We start from the raw sequence: 17,219 nt of genomic DNA, 5'->3' as shown, positions 1-17,219 counted from the left end.
ACTTGCAATGGCGAGAACCATAGAATACAGAGAAATTGTTGTGAAGGGTGCTAACCTTGCTGTTTTTGCAAGTTAGTTTTGACCTCTGTTAAAATATATTTTACTGTGAGTTCACCCAAAATAACTTTTAACCTAATATTCCTATATTAATTCTATATTACTTGACCCTTATTCCTTCACACCACATCAATCACTACTGCAGTGCAGTGTGTACCGAATTAACAACACGTAATTCCACAGCACATGGTAAGATCTAAGAAATACATTTGTGTTAACTGCAATATTTGTGTCTACTTTGTGATCATTTTAGATTTCTAGGAACCCAATTAATAACATGGTGGCATTTTGAATATGACTGTATATATGTATATACACATGAACAATATAATTCCCAAATCATTGTCAAATAATATAACATGTGGGATTGTTTTTTGTTGTTGTTATTAATCTGGTACTGGCCCCCTGATTATTTCTCCTCCTGGTGCAGCTTCCCAACCCCTGGGGAAAGGACATTGTGGTCTCCCTGTCACCCACTAACCCGTACCCAACACCAACCATCATTCACATTGTGGGAACTTTAAATAAACCGACCGCCTGGCAACAGATGACGATTAGCTGTGGCTGGCTACAATTGGGTTGTCGTCCGGTTCTAATTCTGATTAAAAACAAAAAACTGCGGATGCTGGAAATCCAAAACAAAAACAGAATTTCCTGGAAAAACTCAGCAGGTCTGGCAGCATCGGCGGAGAAGAAAAGAATTGACGTTTCGAGTCCTCATGACCCTTCAGAACTGATTGAATATTAGGAGAGGGGTGAATATAAGCTTGTAGTTCATCCCTCTCCTGGGATTCACCCAGTTCTGCTGAAGGGTCATGAGGACTCGAAACGTCAACTCTTTTCTTCTCCGCCGATGCTGCCAGACCTGCTGAGTTTTTCCAGGTAATTCTGTTTTTGTTTTGGATTTCCAGCATCCGCAGTTTTTTTGTTTTTATCACAGGTTCTTATTCCCTGGTTCACTTCGGCCGGGTAACAGGTGACGAATGTGTTCTATGGCCCGGATTGGTCCCTTTTGCCCCCCCCTCCCACCCGCCGGCATTGATTGGCCGCTTTCTGCCAATACCTCGGCTTTAATTGGACACGCTCTGGTCATTGCATGGCCTTAATGGGCTCCCCGCAGTCTAACTCCGGACTTTGATTGGTCGCTCTATGCCTCTCTCCGGCTGGTCTCTCTTTACCTGGTGTTGATTCGACCCTTTTTACCTTGCTCTGATTGGTCGTTGCGTGCCTGGTTCTGATTGGGCTCCCTTTACCTGACTCTGATTGGTCACTCTGTGCCAAGTTCTGATTGGTCCCTCTTTACCTGCTCCCTATTTAAAGCCCGCTCATTCTCTATCGTTTTCAGTTTGGGGTTTGTTTCTCTGTCTTACTTTGGAATGTCGCTGTTCAGGGTCATTGGTCCCCGTTCTCTCTGGTTCAGGATCCCGTTCTTCATCTGCGTCTCACTCATCTTCAATGGACAGAGAGACAACGGGGTTGGTAAGTACCGCCCGGGGGGAGTCAGAGTCTGTGGGGAGGAGAGAGAGACCCGAATTAAACTCAGTGGGAAACCCGACAGTTAAACCCATTAAAATTATCAAAGATCATTCCCAGGACTCTTGCTGCTTTTCAGGGAAACCCCAGCCCAGTAATAACCTTACCTCTGATAAAGGGTCAGGGGGTTTGGGCTGTCTCTGATCATTCCTGTACTCAGCTGCTAATAACCTCACCTTGACAATTTTTATGATTTTTAAAAATGGGTTTTACTGATGAACAGGTGTAAATTCTCATACCCAATCTCTGCTCACTTCTTCCTCACTGAGGAGCCCAGGAAAAGTCTATTGCCTGCTGCCATTGTGAAGCTTGAAATATTTTACTCATTTGTCATGCATAAGCGAGCTTGTATTGTATATTTCTTTCTTTACTTGTCCTCTTAAAAATCTTTGTTTGCCTTGTACCATTACCTCGCTTGTCATTTAATCTCTCCTGCCTTCCACCCTTTTCGTCTTTGTTCCCTTCCTCCACCTCTGATGTACTTAAAACCTGTTGCATCTCTAACTTTTTCCAGTTGTGATGAAAAGGCATCAGCCTGAAATGTGAATTCTGTTTCTCCCTCTACAGATGCTATCTGACTTGACAATTTCAGTATCTGTAGTGTTCTACTTTTGGTAGTAATGGTGCTTGTTGTTTGTAATTGGATTCAGTGAACTAAGGGTCAATGATGTTGACCAGGCCCTATTTCTAATATTTGAGCCAAATTAATTGGCATGCTAGGGTATTACTTGTTAAATTGCTTATCTCCATTTTGGGCTTCCTATGCTTGGAACAGTGTGGCAGAAAGTCTTTTTTTTTTCCTCTGCATCCCCCCCCCCCCCACTCCCCCCACACCACCACCACCCCGTGAGAAGCTGAGGGTTCAGATTAAAGCAAGCATGCAGTCTGGAGTTAGTGCTAGCTGTTGTATTGACAGACTAAGAAATTGATTGCATTTCACTGGAAATCCTTTTTTCCTCTAATATTAAAGCCAAGTTTCACAGTTTACAATAGGTTGATCAGTACAACTTCTGGAACAACAGGAAATCACCTTTTCTATAAATAAATCTTATGGTTACACTTATTTAAGTGGATTTTTAAAATTCTTTCATGGGGGGGATGTGGATGTCACTGCCAAGGCCAATGGGTTTGTCACCCATCCCTAACTGCCCTTGATTTAAGTGGCTTACAAGGCCATTGCAGAGGGCAGTTAAGTACCTGGCCAGACCAGGTAAGGACAGCAGATTTCCTTCCCTAACAGACAATAGTGAACCAGATGGGTTTTTATGACAATTGACAATGGTTTCATGGTCACTATACTATACTGAGAATAGCTTTATGTTCTAAATTTTATTAACTGAACTCAAATTCCGCCAGCTGCTGCAGTGGGATTTGAACCCAAGTTGCCAGAGCATTACCCTGGACCTCTAGATTACTAGTCCAGTGGATAGTAAAGTTTTGGTAGTGAAGTTATGGTATCTACTCCTAGGAGTGTCCAGTGATACTAAATTTTAGCTTATCTATGTAAGCCTGAATTTTTTGTGTATATATGTTGTTAAATGCATGTGACTTATCCATGATCATTTTTCACTGAATTATCACTTTCTAATTACTTTATCATATTGATATTAGAAATTATTTAATTGCAAGAGCCTCCAGCTGTTGCAACATTAGTTAGTATGTTGGGTGTCACTTTTTAAATTTCTCTATGGCATGAGAATGTTGATGGCAAGGCCAGCCTTTGTTGCCCATTCCTAACTGCCCTTGAACTGAGTAGTTTGCTAGACCATTTCAGAGGGCATTTAAGAGTCAACCGCATTGCTGTGAATCTGGAGTCACATGTAGGCCAGACCAGGTAAGGACGAAAGATTTCCTTCCCTAAAGGACATTAGTGACCCAGATGGGTTTTTGCAACAATCTGATTTGTCACTATTAGAGACTAGCTTATATTATAGTTTTATTAATAGGAGGGGAACAACTAATATTATGATACCAACCCCTTCAGAGCCTTAACTGGAAAGGAACCCAGACCCTGCAGCCTCATTCCTCCACCAGTATTCCCAGGAAGAACCAGATGAATGGGACAACATCAAAATTCTTCTGACCTTTTACTGCTGATTAGTCTCCTTGAATCTTGGCTTTTCCAGATCTCTGGTGTTGACTTTCTGACTACAAAACTTGAGTGCCTCCTTGTATACACCCTCATGCAGCAATAGAAAGTTTTAATCCACCATACCCCAATAATTGTTGTCACTATACAAGTCTAATGTGATCCTTGTAATCTCATCCCACTTAGATCATTCCCACAGACATCAGATCACTGTCTTCCCCCTCAAGCTTGTGTTTTGTACTATAAAGCAACATTAATGATGTTTATGGAATTCATGGAGACAAGGCCATTCACCCTGTTGTGCCTATGCTGGCTCTTTTGGAAGAGCACTTGTGCTTAGCTATGCACTTTTCCCCCTCCACCTTTAGCTGTCTGTAACCCTACCAGTTTCTCCCTCCAATTCTCCAGTAATGTACCTCCCCAAATCCTCAAACTAATTCCATGAAAAGATTTTAGGGAGTGTTCCTGATTCTCCCAACTTAAGTGGGAGATAAATTCTCATTTTCCCTCCATATCTGATAATCAGTGCTCCTCTATGTTGAATACCAATTGGGGGAACCACTGAGGGTGGCAAGGGTGCAGAATATACTCTGGGAAGGGGACTTCAATGTCCATCACTGAGTGGCTCGGTAGCACCACTACTGCCTGACTGGCTGAGTGCTAAAGGACATAGCTGCTAGACTGGGTCACCCTCACCCTCACCAATCTGCCTGCTGCAGATGCATTTGTCCATGACAGTATCGGTAGAAGTGACCACTGCACAGTCCTTGTGGAGACAGTCCTGCCTTCACATTGAGGAAACCCTCCATGTTGTGTGGGGCTACCACTGTGCTAAATGGGCTAGATTTCGAACTGATCTAGCAACTCGAGACTGAGCATTCATAAGGTACTGTGGGCCATCAGCAGCAGAATTGTACTTGAACACAATCTGTAATCTCATACCTGGCATATTCCCCCACTCTACATTACTGTCAAGCCAGGGGATCAGCCCTGGTTCAATGAAGAGTGCAGGACAGCATGCCAGGAACAGCACCAGGCATACCTAAAAATGAGGTGTTGACCTGATGAAGCTACAACACAGGACTACTCACATGCCAAGCAGCATGCTATAGTCAGAACTAAGCAATCCCACAACTAACAGATCAGATCTAAGCTCTGCAGTCCTGCCACATCATGAGGGATGCATGCCAAACAAAAGCAGCAAGCTCTGTAGGCCACCATTCAGAACCAGATGTGGGAGATGGACAGTTAAACAACTAACTGGAGGAGGCTTCACAAATATCCCATTATTCCCAGCACATCAGTGCAAAGACATGGCTGAAACATTTGTAACCATCTTCAGCCAAAAGTGAGTGGATGATCCATCTCAGCTGCCTCCTGAGCAAGAATGTGGAAAAAGTGGTAGCTTTGGGCAAGCAGCAAGATTGAACTGGAGGGAGGAGCAGCTGTGTCCTGAAGTGTCACTGGAAAGTAAGGAAACAGTGTCAGAACACCTGCAATAGACTAAGCTTCAGAAGCTGTGAGCTACTGATTCACAGGTCCAGGGATTTGGTGTGGGGGAGACTTGGAAAATATCCCTGTAGTCAATAAGCTTAAGGAGATGCAGTTTAAAGAGTGTTTAGATCAGCCTAAATCTGTTTTTATACCAATCTCAAATGGGGACTTTTAAGTTGTATTGCCCAGCTAACTGCAATAGCTAAAATCTAACTCTGCCCAGACTGGTAACAGTGGCTTTTGTCATGCAACCTTCTTCAGTTGAGTGGTTTGAGGGAATTTGGCTTTTGCAAAACAAATGGCTTCAAGAGTAACAATTTCAATGAACCCAACAGAAACAATAAAACCCAGAAGATGCATTTTGTGCTTAAATTCTTCCAGCTCTCTGGTATTTCAGTATAGAACCAAATGGCTGTCAAAACAGTACTTAATTATTATTGACAAGGTAATGACAAGCTTAATCAATTGAGACTCTCTTCTTAGCTCTTAATTTTGTTTTCTCAGGTGTAGTGTTGGCTGGAATAGGTATTTCAGCAATATGAGGCATCCTATTCTTTCATTACATAGTCAACTCTAACAATTAATCTTCAGACACAATACACAACCAGCAAACCCTCAACAGTAAATTATGTTTTAATCAACAAGAAGAACTATGAATAACATAAGGAATACTAGCCATGCAGTGCAACAAGATTTCTCAAACAATGTAAATACCTGCAAAAATCCTGACTAGAAGAACTGCCATTCCACCACAGATTTGCCTCAGTTTCTGTACAAAGTAACACCATTTACAAGCGGTTCCTGGGATGAGGGTTATGTGGACAGATTGGAGATGCTGGGGCTCTTCTCCTTGGAGAAGAGAAGATATTAGAGGCAATTTGATAGACCTGTTCAAAATGAGGGGTCTGAGGAGGGCACAGAATCTGTTCCCATTGGTGGGCAGGCTGGGAACTGGAGGACACTGATTTAAGATGATTATCAAAAGACCCAATGGCAACAGGTGAAGATTTTTCTGCAGCAAGTAAGATCTGGAATGCAATGCCTGGAACTATGTTGAAGATTAATTCAAGTGTGGGAAATGGCAGGACAGTGGGGACTAACTGGGTTGCTGTTGAAGGCAGCCAGCACAGGTATGGTGGTCTGAATGATCCCCTCCTGTGCTGTAACCATTCTGAAGAATTTGCATTTGTGTAGCACGTTGGGACATCTCAGGATATCCCAAAGACAGTTAAGAATTTTTTCACAGCATGTGGGTGTAACTGGCTAGGCCAGCATTTATTGCCCATCCCGAAGTCACCTTGCAGGTGGTGGTGAGCTGCCCCTTGACGACTGGGTGACTTGCTAGGCCAGCTCAGTAGTTACAAGTCAATTACATTGCTGTAGGTCTGGAGTCATGTGCAGGCCTGATCTGGGTAATAGTTCTGTTTTCTGGTAGCGCGCACAAAATTGATTCCACCCATTGGGACAATTAGAAGGAATATTGGGGATATAAAATGCAGATTGGGTGCCATGTAGAGGACTACATTGTGCAATATACTAATTTGATAGTAAATTGCTGATCCAGCTGGGAGTGGAGTTTGGTCCTTGGTGAGAAGGGTTGGTGTTGCATTTCCTGTGCTTGCAAAGGTGCTGTGGGAAGGGGACGAGTGATTGAGGAGTGGACCAGGGTGTTGTGGAAGGAATGGTCCCTTTGGAATGCAGAACGACTTGGATTTGTGGTTTGGGTGGGATGGCCCATTTCCTGCTGTCATTCCAGTTGTAGCTGGCGTGCTTGCTGCATCAGTGAGACTCGGGTGCCGAGACTGAATGAATGGGAGAAACACAAGTTTCCAGTGATGCAGTGACCGGTTCCCGACCCACCACCCCGCCCCCTCGGGATGGGCTGGGGACTGGCCTCCGCCTTCCGGCTGCTGGGTTAGAGACGGGGCCCGGTCTAGAGGCTGAGCACAGCCCCCCCCAACCCCCGGCAATGGGAGCTGCCCGAATTGCGCCGCCCCCCGAGCCCCGAGTGAAGTTTGATTTCCCTCCCCCCTCCTCCCCGTGAAGGAGTCGCTTCGGACAAGAGGATTTTACCCCCACCCTGGGGTCGGGTGTGTCGGTCAGTAACTCTCTCTCTCTCTCTCTCTCTCAGGGGCTCACACCTATAACCGGATTGTCGGATGTGAGTTTAACAGCACCGGGACCTGGACCTATATCAGTCAGGATGTCTATGATCACGAGCTGATCGTGTATTTCGACTTTGCCCAGAAGAAGTTCATCGCGGTGAAGGATTGGATGAAGAGTAATGTGGACAGATGGAATCGAGAGAGCGCGGCAGCGACGTACCAGGAAGCGATCGGCATCTGTCAGAATAACATTCCGATCTATGAGAGTGAGGTTCTGACCCGGAGAGGTGAGACCCGGGGGGGTGGGAGGAGGCCCCTCACTGTGACCTGTCTGTCCCCCCCACCCCCCCACCCTGACCCGGGGGGAGCGGGGCCTGTGTCCCCCCCCACCCTGACCCGGGGGGAGCGGGGCCTGTGTCCCCCCCCACCCCCCCCACCCTGACCCGGGGGGAGCGGGGCCTGTGTCCCCCCCCCACCCCCCCCACCCTGACCCGGGGGGAGCGGGGCCTGTGTCCCCCCCCACCCCCCCCCACCCTGACCCGGGGGGAGCGGGGCCTGTGTCCCCCCCCCACCCCCCCCACCCTGACCCGGGGGGAGCGGGGCCTGTGTCCCCCCCCCACCCCCCCACCCTGACCCGGGGGGAGCGGGGCCTGTGTCCCCCCCACCCCCCCACCCTGACCCGGGGGGAGCGGGGCCTGTGTCCCCCCCACCCCCCCACCCTGACCCGGGGGGAGCGGGGCCTGTGTCCCCCCCCACCCCCCCCCACCCTGACCCGGGGGGAGCGGGGCCTGTGTCCCCCCCACCCCCCCACCCTGACCTATCCTGTGTCCAGACACTGACCAGCATTCCCCCTGTCACTGCCTTTGTGAAGTGAGGCTACGGCCTATGCCCCAGGGTTACTCCTCTCCCTCTTTTCCCCATGCCCCCTGCGACTGTCCCACTTCCGTTCGAGGAAATCCTTGCACATTTCCCTGGTAAGTCCCTTGCTGCAGGGCTCTTTGGGCTCTGTTCCAGTGTCGCATTGCCCCCTCTTCAAAGTTACTGTGGGTGATGAGGGTGGGGTTGAGGTTAGGATGTTCCTCTGAGCGCTCAAACAAGTCAAATTGCTGTTTAAGGCCCCTGTTGACTCCAATTCATGTTCTTGAGTCATGGAATGGTTAAAGCACAGATGGAGGCCATTCAGCCTGTCATGTCCATTTTGGCTCTTGAAGAACAGTTTAGCTAGTTAGGTGGTTCCCAATGTGCAGTACTTTTGATCCCAAGGTAAAGCATATCAGAACGTTTGCAGTGCAAAAGGTCATTCAATCCACGTCTGCACTGGCACTCAGAAGGGCATTCTCTCTGGTTCCACTCTCCTGCCTTATCTCTGTAACCTTGCATGTTCTCTTTTCAGATAGCAAACCTTTTGAATATCTCAATTGAACCTGCCTCCGCCACCCTATTGAAGTTTGTTCCAGACTCCAACCACCCTTTGCATGAAAAAATTTCCTTGCATCACTTTTACTCCTTTTGCCAATTATTTTGAATCTGTGCCCTCTAGTTCTTGATGCTCTTGAGTGGAAACAGGTTCTCACTATTTCCCCTGTCCACACCCTCAGGATCTTGAATACCTCAATCAAGTCTCCTCTCATCCTCCTTTCTTCTCTAAGGAAAACAAGCCCAACCCCTCCAATCTATCTCATAGCTACAGTTCTTTATGCCTGGAATCACTCTTGTGAATCTCCTCTGTACACTCTCCAATGTCTTCACATCCTCAGTACAGTGCCCAGAACTGGATGCAGTACTCCAGATGAGGCATAACTAGTGTCTTATATAAGTTCAACGTGACCTCCTTACTCTGTACTCAATGCCCCTATTAAAGCCTAAGATACTATATGCCTTATTAACTGCCCCCTCAATGCTCTACCATCTTCAATGTGTTGTCTTAAAAGGGTACTTTTAATTATGTAATGCCAGATTTACCAAAAGGAAATTTTTGACTTTTTTACCCAGCCTGGTGAGGTTGACATTCTGGTGAAGCTGTTTCACAGAAGTACAAAGGAGTGGGAGGGCCAGAGTGAGCTTGGATGTGGGGCAGGGGTTGCTTGAATGAGGGGGAGAAGCTGCTGAGTGATTCTTTGGGAGTGGTGGGGAGAACAGTGGGAATTGTATTTCTCCAACTTCCAAGCCCCTCTCCTCCAGCCTGGACCCCTTCCTCAGTTTTCAGAAGGTTGTGGGAGAAGCCAGAGGGGTTGCAGCTGGCCTGGGTTACTTGCAGTTCATCACCAATTGGTGACTGGCAGCTTCCCCATCCCAGCCAAGCACTTCTCCTAGATCTCAGGCCTTGCTCTCTCTCCACAGCCTGGGTCTCTGGTGACTGGTGTCTCTGGCATCAGAGCATGGCAGTGGCTGGCCCAGAGTGCAGCATGGGTGGGGGGGTGGGTGCAGACAACATTAAATGGCAATGTAAATTGAAAAGACACAAGAATAAATGGCATTAAAGCCAATGCTAAGTGGGCTGACTTAGTGAGGACTTGCTGCACTCCCTACACTAGCTCCTTTTCATGCTACTTCTCTTGCACTTGTGATCAGAGTCTGTCACTTCTTTCTATGACATCAGAATATTACAGTCAACCCTCTATGGGACTTAGTCTAACATTCTCCATTATACTGCACTATTGTTGCTGTCTCCATCCCCCATGTATTACCCAGTGCCAGTACTGTTTTTCCCCCCCCCCCCCCCCCCCATCTCCACATATTCAGTTATAGCCTGAAACAGTAATGTGGGATGAAACAAACTGCAGCACCAAGGTTCAATCCATGGGCCTAGTTTATTTGGTAGACGCCTTTAATGGTTTGGTTCCTCCCATGGTGATAATGTGAAGGTCTCTAATTTCCACTTGTGCTGCCCCAGTGGAAGGCAGATCCTTGGGAGGGATCCTGGGATGTGGTTGGCTCCTTAGCACCTTCTGCAGCATCTGAAGGTGGCCTTTCTATCATCAAGGTGTCAATAAATTGGTGGCTACCAGGACCTGCTCTCTTGCTAGTATTGCATTGGCCAGTTGTGATGATGGCCTGGGAGGTTTAGCTGCTGAGTTACTCAGAGACCTCTGCCTCCTCCTGTTAACCATGTCAGTGCTGCTCAGTGTTCAGCCAAATGCATTGGAACCAGACTGGTTGCACTGAACCTACTGAAGCCCATTAGCTTCCTATTGTTCAAGATAATTGCTCAACTTAATAGATCTAAACCAAATAAAACCATGGCCATGAGAGTCCAATGTTTCTGCAGAATTGGTTACACAATACGGATCTCAGTTTGGAGGTAGTGCAGCTCAGTGTAGACTGCAGTCAGTGAATCTAACATCACTCCCCTGGTGTGGGTTATGCAGAGGTTTTTGCACCAAGTGAATATTTGGTACTGCAAATAGTTTACAATATATCTGTCATTAGTCAATGGAAATCCCTGCCTTTTTTCCATAGATTGATCTTCATCACCAAAATTAAGAATGAAACTTGTAGACAAGGATATTGTCTGATATTAACTGTAGACAGACATCAGTGGCTGAGAGAATCAGACATGATAGAAATCATTTATTATCATTATACTCTGCTTTTCTTGGATTCTAAAGTTACCTCTTTCTTTCTGTTCCAGTCAAACCTACAGTCACAGTCCGACCTAAAATCTCCCAACATTCTGGACAGTCGGCCCTGCTCTCGTGTCGTGTCACTGGATTTTACCCTTCCAAAATCAAAGTCACATGGCTGAAAAATGGTGTGCCACTTCCTGATAGTGTCCTCAACACTGCCCTGTTATCAGATGGTGACTGGACCTATCAAGTGGAGGAACTCCTCCAATATCAACCAGTGTCTGGGGATAAATATACCTGCCACGTGGAACACATCAGCCTGAATGAGCCCAGGAGTGTTGACTGGGGTAAGAGACATAGTATAACATACTACAGCTTTTGCAAATGGGTTGTAGAGCTTTAAACACAAACCCTTGCATCTCAGCTTTTATATTTGATATCTATGACCATAAAACCCAGTATTTTATGACTTGATCCATTTGATGTGCAACATTTTAAATAAGTTTTTAAATCTAAACTGTGCAAATTGCATGCTTGCCTTCTATTTATACTTCCAAATCTACATTTAGAACAACCTTTGTTCATTCTGAATTGTTTTATTTTCCTTGTGCTTTCTTGTTGGTTTAAATAATTCTTTTTATTTTTTCTCTATTTCATTAGCACTTGTCCTGTTCAAGTGTCATTTATCCTTCCCAAAGCTAGTGTCAATACCCCATTAAATAGAACATTTCTCTCCAGTTGCCTGGATGTGCAGCTCCAGCAATACAAGACGCTTGACACCATCCCGGACAAAGCAGCCAGCTTGATTGGTACCCCTTCCACCCCCTTCAACGTCTCTGCCATCCACTGACAGTGGCAGCAGCCACTATCTACAAGATACACAGCACTAGCTCACCAAGGCTCCTTTGACAGCACCTTCCAAACCCATGACCACTACCATCTAGAAGAACAAGGGCAGCAGACACATGGGAATGCCATCTGCAAGTTCCCCTCCAAATTACTCACCATTCTGACTTGGAAATATATTGCTGTTCCTTCACTGTTGGGCCAAAATCCTGGAACTCCCTAACAACACTGGGTGTACCTACACAACATGGATTGCAGCAGTTCAAGAAGGCAGCTCACCACCTTAAGGGCAATTGGGGATGGGCAATAAATGCTGGCCTATCTAGCACAACCCACATCCCATTAAAGAGAATTTTAAAATTAGCCATATGTTGAACTTCCTGATCTTCCTATCCTGGATCATAGCTGGGATCCAGAGATTACCATCCTTCACAACTGCCTTTTCCTATCTCCAGTAGCTCCATGTGGCTGTCCCTGGCCATTATATTTACAAAATGACTCCTAGGAGCTAGGATAAGGGACAACAGGACCAAATCTGGATTGCAAATGATGCGCATCATTCTACCCACTCTAAGTATCAAGTTTTCTTATTACGGCATTCCTGACTGAATCATTAATTACCCCTGCCAACACTTGAACCTTGTTTTTTGGTTTAGGTGACACTATAATCCCTCCCTTGACCACCTGTGAACTTGCACTCCCTTACTAGTGTCTGCTCCCTATCTCAATGGAATGAATACCCTCAAATGTTTGTTCCAGAATTCTGCATAGTGATGTCAATTGTGTCCAAAGCCCCCTCTGATATCTTAAACTGCAGTAATCTCAGTTGGAGACATTTCCCACGGTTGATTTTTGTCTGGGATAGCATCTGCTACTCAACACATCCAGCAGGGACCAAACATCTATCCCTTCCTGTGATTAACTAGAAATGGTAGCTCAGTAAACATTGAGAATTTAAACTTATAATTGCAGTGAGCCCACTCTGCTCCTCCTTTCCTCTGACCCCAAATTCCCATGGTGGAATTATTGTAATCACTCCATGATTATCCCTCAGCTCAAATAGCTGGATGAATAGGTTAGTGAGTGCTGGAAATTCCTTATTCCGGTGTAAAGTATTGGCAATTTCTCTCATGCCATCAAATCCAGTAATGCACATTTCCAACCCAGAGCAGTTTATTAGATAGTTGAAGGTAATAATAATGACAGTTCTTCCACTGAGGATGCTGAAGTTAGTCCCTTTAAGCTCACATTCACAGGGACCTGTGTAACAATCACTTGGAAAGGATGTGACAACATTAACCATTAGACAAAAAGACCCTACAGTGCTGGGATTTGAGTACCCTTTGGAACAGGGTGGGAGTGTGCTTGGAGGTCTAGTACAGTCAGCACCTTGCACATCCCCTTTCCAGTCTCCCCTTTCTCCTCTGAGCTCACTGTCTACAGATTCTCAGTTCTCTTGTGCACCCCCCCCCCCCCTGCCCAATTGCAATCCCATCTGAACAAGGACTTGACTTGGAATCCCATTCTGTGGTGGTGTGGCTACAGGCTTTGTTACCATGGGTACCTAATGCTGCTCTAACACTTGTTTTACTTGCACAGAAGTACAGAGCACACCTGAATCAGAGAAACCCAAGATCATTGTTGGAGCCCTGGGTTTTGGGATCGGGTTGATCATTCTGCTGGCTGGAGTGATAATGAAGCTGAAGAATGCTAAAGGTGAGATTCTCTTCCTGTCTCTGTGGAGAGTACAAGGCACTCCTACCCTCAGGTTGCTGTCTTCGGCTGACCCTGGGCTAACTGGAAGCTGTTCATATTGTACTATACAAAGTAAAACTGATGGTAGGGAATGTAGAGTTATCAATTTAAGTCTCAAATGCTATCCTGAAATCCAGCAGTTTGACATTGTTGCTACTAGCAGGGCAATTCCCTCACATTGGGAGTTAGCTAGTGTTGCCTTGGGACTTGGCCTTTGCAGTTTGTTTTTCACATTACACCATGGGCCTAAAAATATTCCTGCAATAATACTTAGTGATAGATTTGTGTTCCAGAACTTGCCACACCCCTAGCCAAACTGTTCCAGCAGAGCTACAACACTGGCATCTACCTGGCAATGTGGCAAATTGCCCAAGTATGTCCTGTACACAAAGCAGGACAAATCCAACCTGGCCAATTACTGCCCCATCAGTCTACTCTCCATCAGTAAAGTAATGGAAGGGGTCATCAACTGTGCTTGCAAGAAGCACTAGCTTAGCAATAACCTGCTCACTGATACTCAGTTTGGGTTCTGCCAGTGTCAGTCAGCTCCTCATTACAGTCTTGATTCAAATGTGGACAAAAGAGCTGAACTCAAGAGGTAAGTTGAGTGACTGTCCTGGACATCAAGGCAGCATTTGACTGTTATCAAGAAGTCCTAGCAAAATTGTGCACAAGTGCCAGGCAATGACCATCTCCAACAAGAGAGTCTAACCATTGCCACTTGACATTTAATCACTGATTTCCCCCACTATCAACATCCTGGGGGTTACCATTTTTCAGAAACTGAACTGGACTGGCCATATAATTACTGGATATAAGAGCAGGTCAAAGGCTAGGAATCCTGCAGTGAGTAACTCATCACCTGACTCCCCAAAACCTGTCTACCATCTACAACTCTCAAATCAGGAGTGTGCTGGAATACTCCCCACTTGTCTGGATGAGTGCAGCTCCCACAACATGAGCAGCTTGATGCCATCCAGGACAAAGCAAACTGTTTGATTGGCACCCCATCCACAAACATTCAGTCCTTCCACCACTGCATAGTGGCAGCAATGTGTACCATCTACAAGATGCACTGCAGAAACTCACCAAGGCTCCATAGACATCATCATCCAAACCATGACCACTACCATCTAGAAGGACAAGGGCAGGAGATACATGAGAACATCACCACCTGGAAGTTCCCCTCCAAGACACTCTCCATCCTGACTTGGAAATATATCACTGTTCCTTCGCTGTCACTGGGTCAAAATCCCGGAACTCCCTCCCTAGCAGCACTCCATATACCTACACCAAAGACTGCAGCAATTCAAGAAGGCAGCTCACTGAGGGCAATTAAGGATGGGTAATAAATGCTGGCCTAGCCAGTGACACCCACATCCTGTAAATGATTTTAAAAACTAGAACAAGGTAACAAGGATTTTGCACTTTAGCATTCCATCCACACTAAAAGCAGAGCAGGAAATTCCTTGCAATTGCCCTACTATCCCAGAGCAGGATTTTGACAGTTAAAAGTAGTTGTAACATCAGGGTAGGATTTTTCTTGGTTCAGGAGCAAAGGGCCAGATGTATAATGGACTAACAGTAACCCAGGATATAAGTATGTGCTTTGGTCCTATACCAACATACTCATCTCCCATGTTCTACAGATTTAACAGCCATATTTTCAAGACTCATTGAAATTCCACTTGTATTAAATGGTAATATATTCACACACACACTCATATTTCAAGTTCTACAGTCTGGTAGCTGCTAGATTGACTGGGTTACTGACAATGAGGTGAAGTTCAGAGCAGGCTGTGAAGGGGAAATGGGGACCCTGTGTTTGATATAGTATTGTGGGATTGTCAGGCTGTTCTGGAAAAACATGAGCTAGCTAATCTTAATATTGATTTGTTGGGTGAAATTTAGGGCACAAAGGATAATTCTCCTGTTCCTCATTCAAGACATTGAATCATGTACCCACTTGATGGGCCTCTTAACATCTCACCTGAAAGCTCGTACCTCTGAAGGTGCAGCATTCCCACAGTACTGCACTGGAGTGCCCCCTCATTTTGTGCTAAAATCCTGGAGTGGGCCTTAAAGCAACAACCTTCATCTCAGACAAACTAATCATGTTTACTTTCCCTTTCAGCAATCCTGGATTCCAGCAATCACGGCCCACGTAAGTACCCTAGCAGAGAATTATTTTAGATTTGAAGGGGTGAGTGCTTTCAAATGAAGTCAGTTTTGACTATTATAACAGAATTTAAACTAGGGAGATATTTTCCCAAGGCTGAACTGTCTGTGACCCTAAGCTATCACAAACTGATTAGCCGTATTGGTGAAAACACTCCATCTGAAGATCTTAATCTAGGTTTCCTTTATCACAAAGGTGACCCCTGACTCCACCTAAAATTTGATCATTTCCATGGTTTTGGCAGCTTCTCTGGAATTTGTACAATCTGTCAAGTGCATTTTGTAGAGCTCCATTGTGCTAGTGTATTGTACAATTCTAGCCCAATGCTATCTGTCCATTAAGATTAATGGCAGGCTGACCATGTGCCCTTTAGTGATTCACATTAGTAGTGTGTGCATGTGCTGAGTAGATGGGCTCTGCACTTTCTAACCCTGGTAATCTTTGTTTCAGGTCTGATGAGTCCAGCTGTCAGTTAACTGACCCACCTGCACAGATTCGATTGGAAACATCAATGGCAGACAGGATAAAACAGCTTTGAAATGCATCTTAACCCCTTCTCCTGACTCTGTATCCAAAGTGACTATAGCTCACTTGACTTGACCTTGGCTTTTGACAGCTTATGATTAATTTTATGAAATATGGAGATTTTTACACTGCAGCTTGTTTATGTTAAATACACAGCTTAAAAACAGGGATATGATCAGTGTACCACTTACTGTCATGACTCATGATGAGTGGCTAACCTCCCCCCTCCTCTCCTCTTTCTCCCCCCGCCCCAGGTGAGATACAGGGATCAGAGTTGGGTATAGGTCTGAGTCTTTCCTATTTTGACACTTCCTGTCCAGTTCATTCAGCCTTGTAAATGTTTTGAAATCTACATTATTTGCTTGTCAAATTCTCTAACTTTATATCTAAATGATTTTATGCAGCTTGTGATTTAATAACCTTTTAATGATCTTTGAATGTGTTTGTCATAGTGGAACCAGTTTGATGATAAAGACCATTTTGTACTTGGGACTGCCGGTGTTGGTCCTTTACACTCTTGCCACTCCCACACTTTGAGATCAAACTATCATTCCTAATTAATACATTTTAGGTCCTTAAAATCAAAGCACACATGTGCAGAAACTTACACTTTTTTTGGCTGGCAGTATGGAGCTGATGTGCACTGAGTTTTGGTTTGAGCCTAGTTCCTCTGTGCACCCTCTATACTAACCGTCCCATTGTACAAAAACGAGCTGTCATTTAGTAGGAAAGACTTGGTATTCTGCAGTAAGTACCTAATGCTCTACTCCGCACAGCCCTTCCCCCATCAGTCAGGGGTATAGGGAATGTTGGTTAGATGGATGTGTCTCCACAAGACTGCTCAACATCACTCACAACAAAATTGTTTTAGGGTCAACACTGGTTTCAGTGTAAATATAACTGATTGCAGGGTGTCACCATTTGGAAAGGACATCCAATACGTAGTTACTTCAGATTAACATCTCCCACAGTGCAAACTCAATGGGCCGAAGGGCCTCTTCACTGAGATTCTGTGATCCCTTATTAGAATGGGGGCATAGACCTATGTAATAGAATTCCTGCAATTGTTG

General features: G+C 45.3%; 1 protein-coding gene across 1 annotated transcript; it reads left to right on the top strand.

The window, feature by feature from the left end:
• Positions 1 to 1,379: 1,379 nt before the first annotated feature.
• LOC121291362 (H-2 class II histocompatibility antigen, E-S beta chain-like) lies at positions 1,380 to 16,634 on the top strand. Its single transcript, XM_041212432.1, has 6 exons — positions 1,380 to 1,536; positions 7,305 to 7,565; positions 10,910 to 11,191; positions 13,290 to 13,406; positions 15,580 to 15,609; positions 16,075 to 16,634. The coding sequence occupies exons 1-6, from the start codon at positions 1,434 to 1,436 to the stop codon at positions 16,098 to 16,100; spliced, it is 819 nt and encodes a 272-aa protein (XP_041068366.1). The 5' UTR covers positions 1,380 to 1,433; the 3' UTR covers positions 16,101 to 16,634.
• The last annotated feature ends 585 nt before the right edge of the window (positions 16,635 to 17,219 follow it).

The sequence above is a fragment of the Carcharodon carcharias genome, chromosome 19 (genome assembly GCF_017639515.1).
Source record: "Carcharodon carcharias isolate sCarCar2 chromosome 19, sCarCar2.pri, whole genome shotgun sequence".
Lineage (NCBI taxonomy): Eukaryota > Metazoa > Chordata > Chondrichthyes > Lamniformes > Lamnidae > Carcharodon > Carcharodon carcharias.
This window is presented reverse-complemented; position numbering and strand designations above follow the sequence as displayed.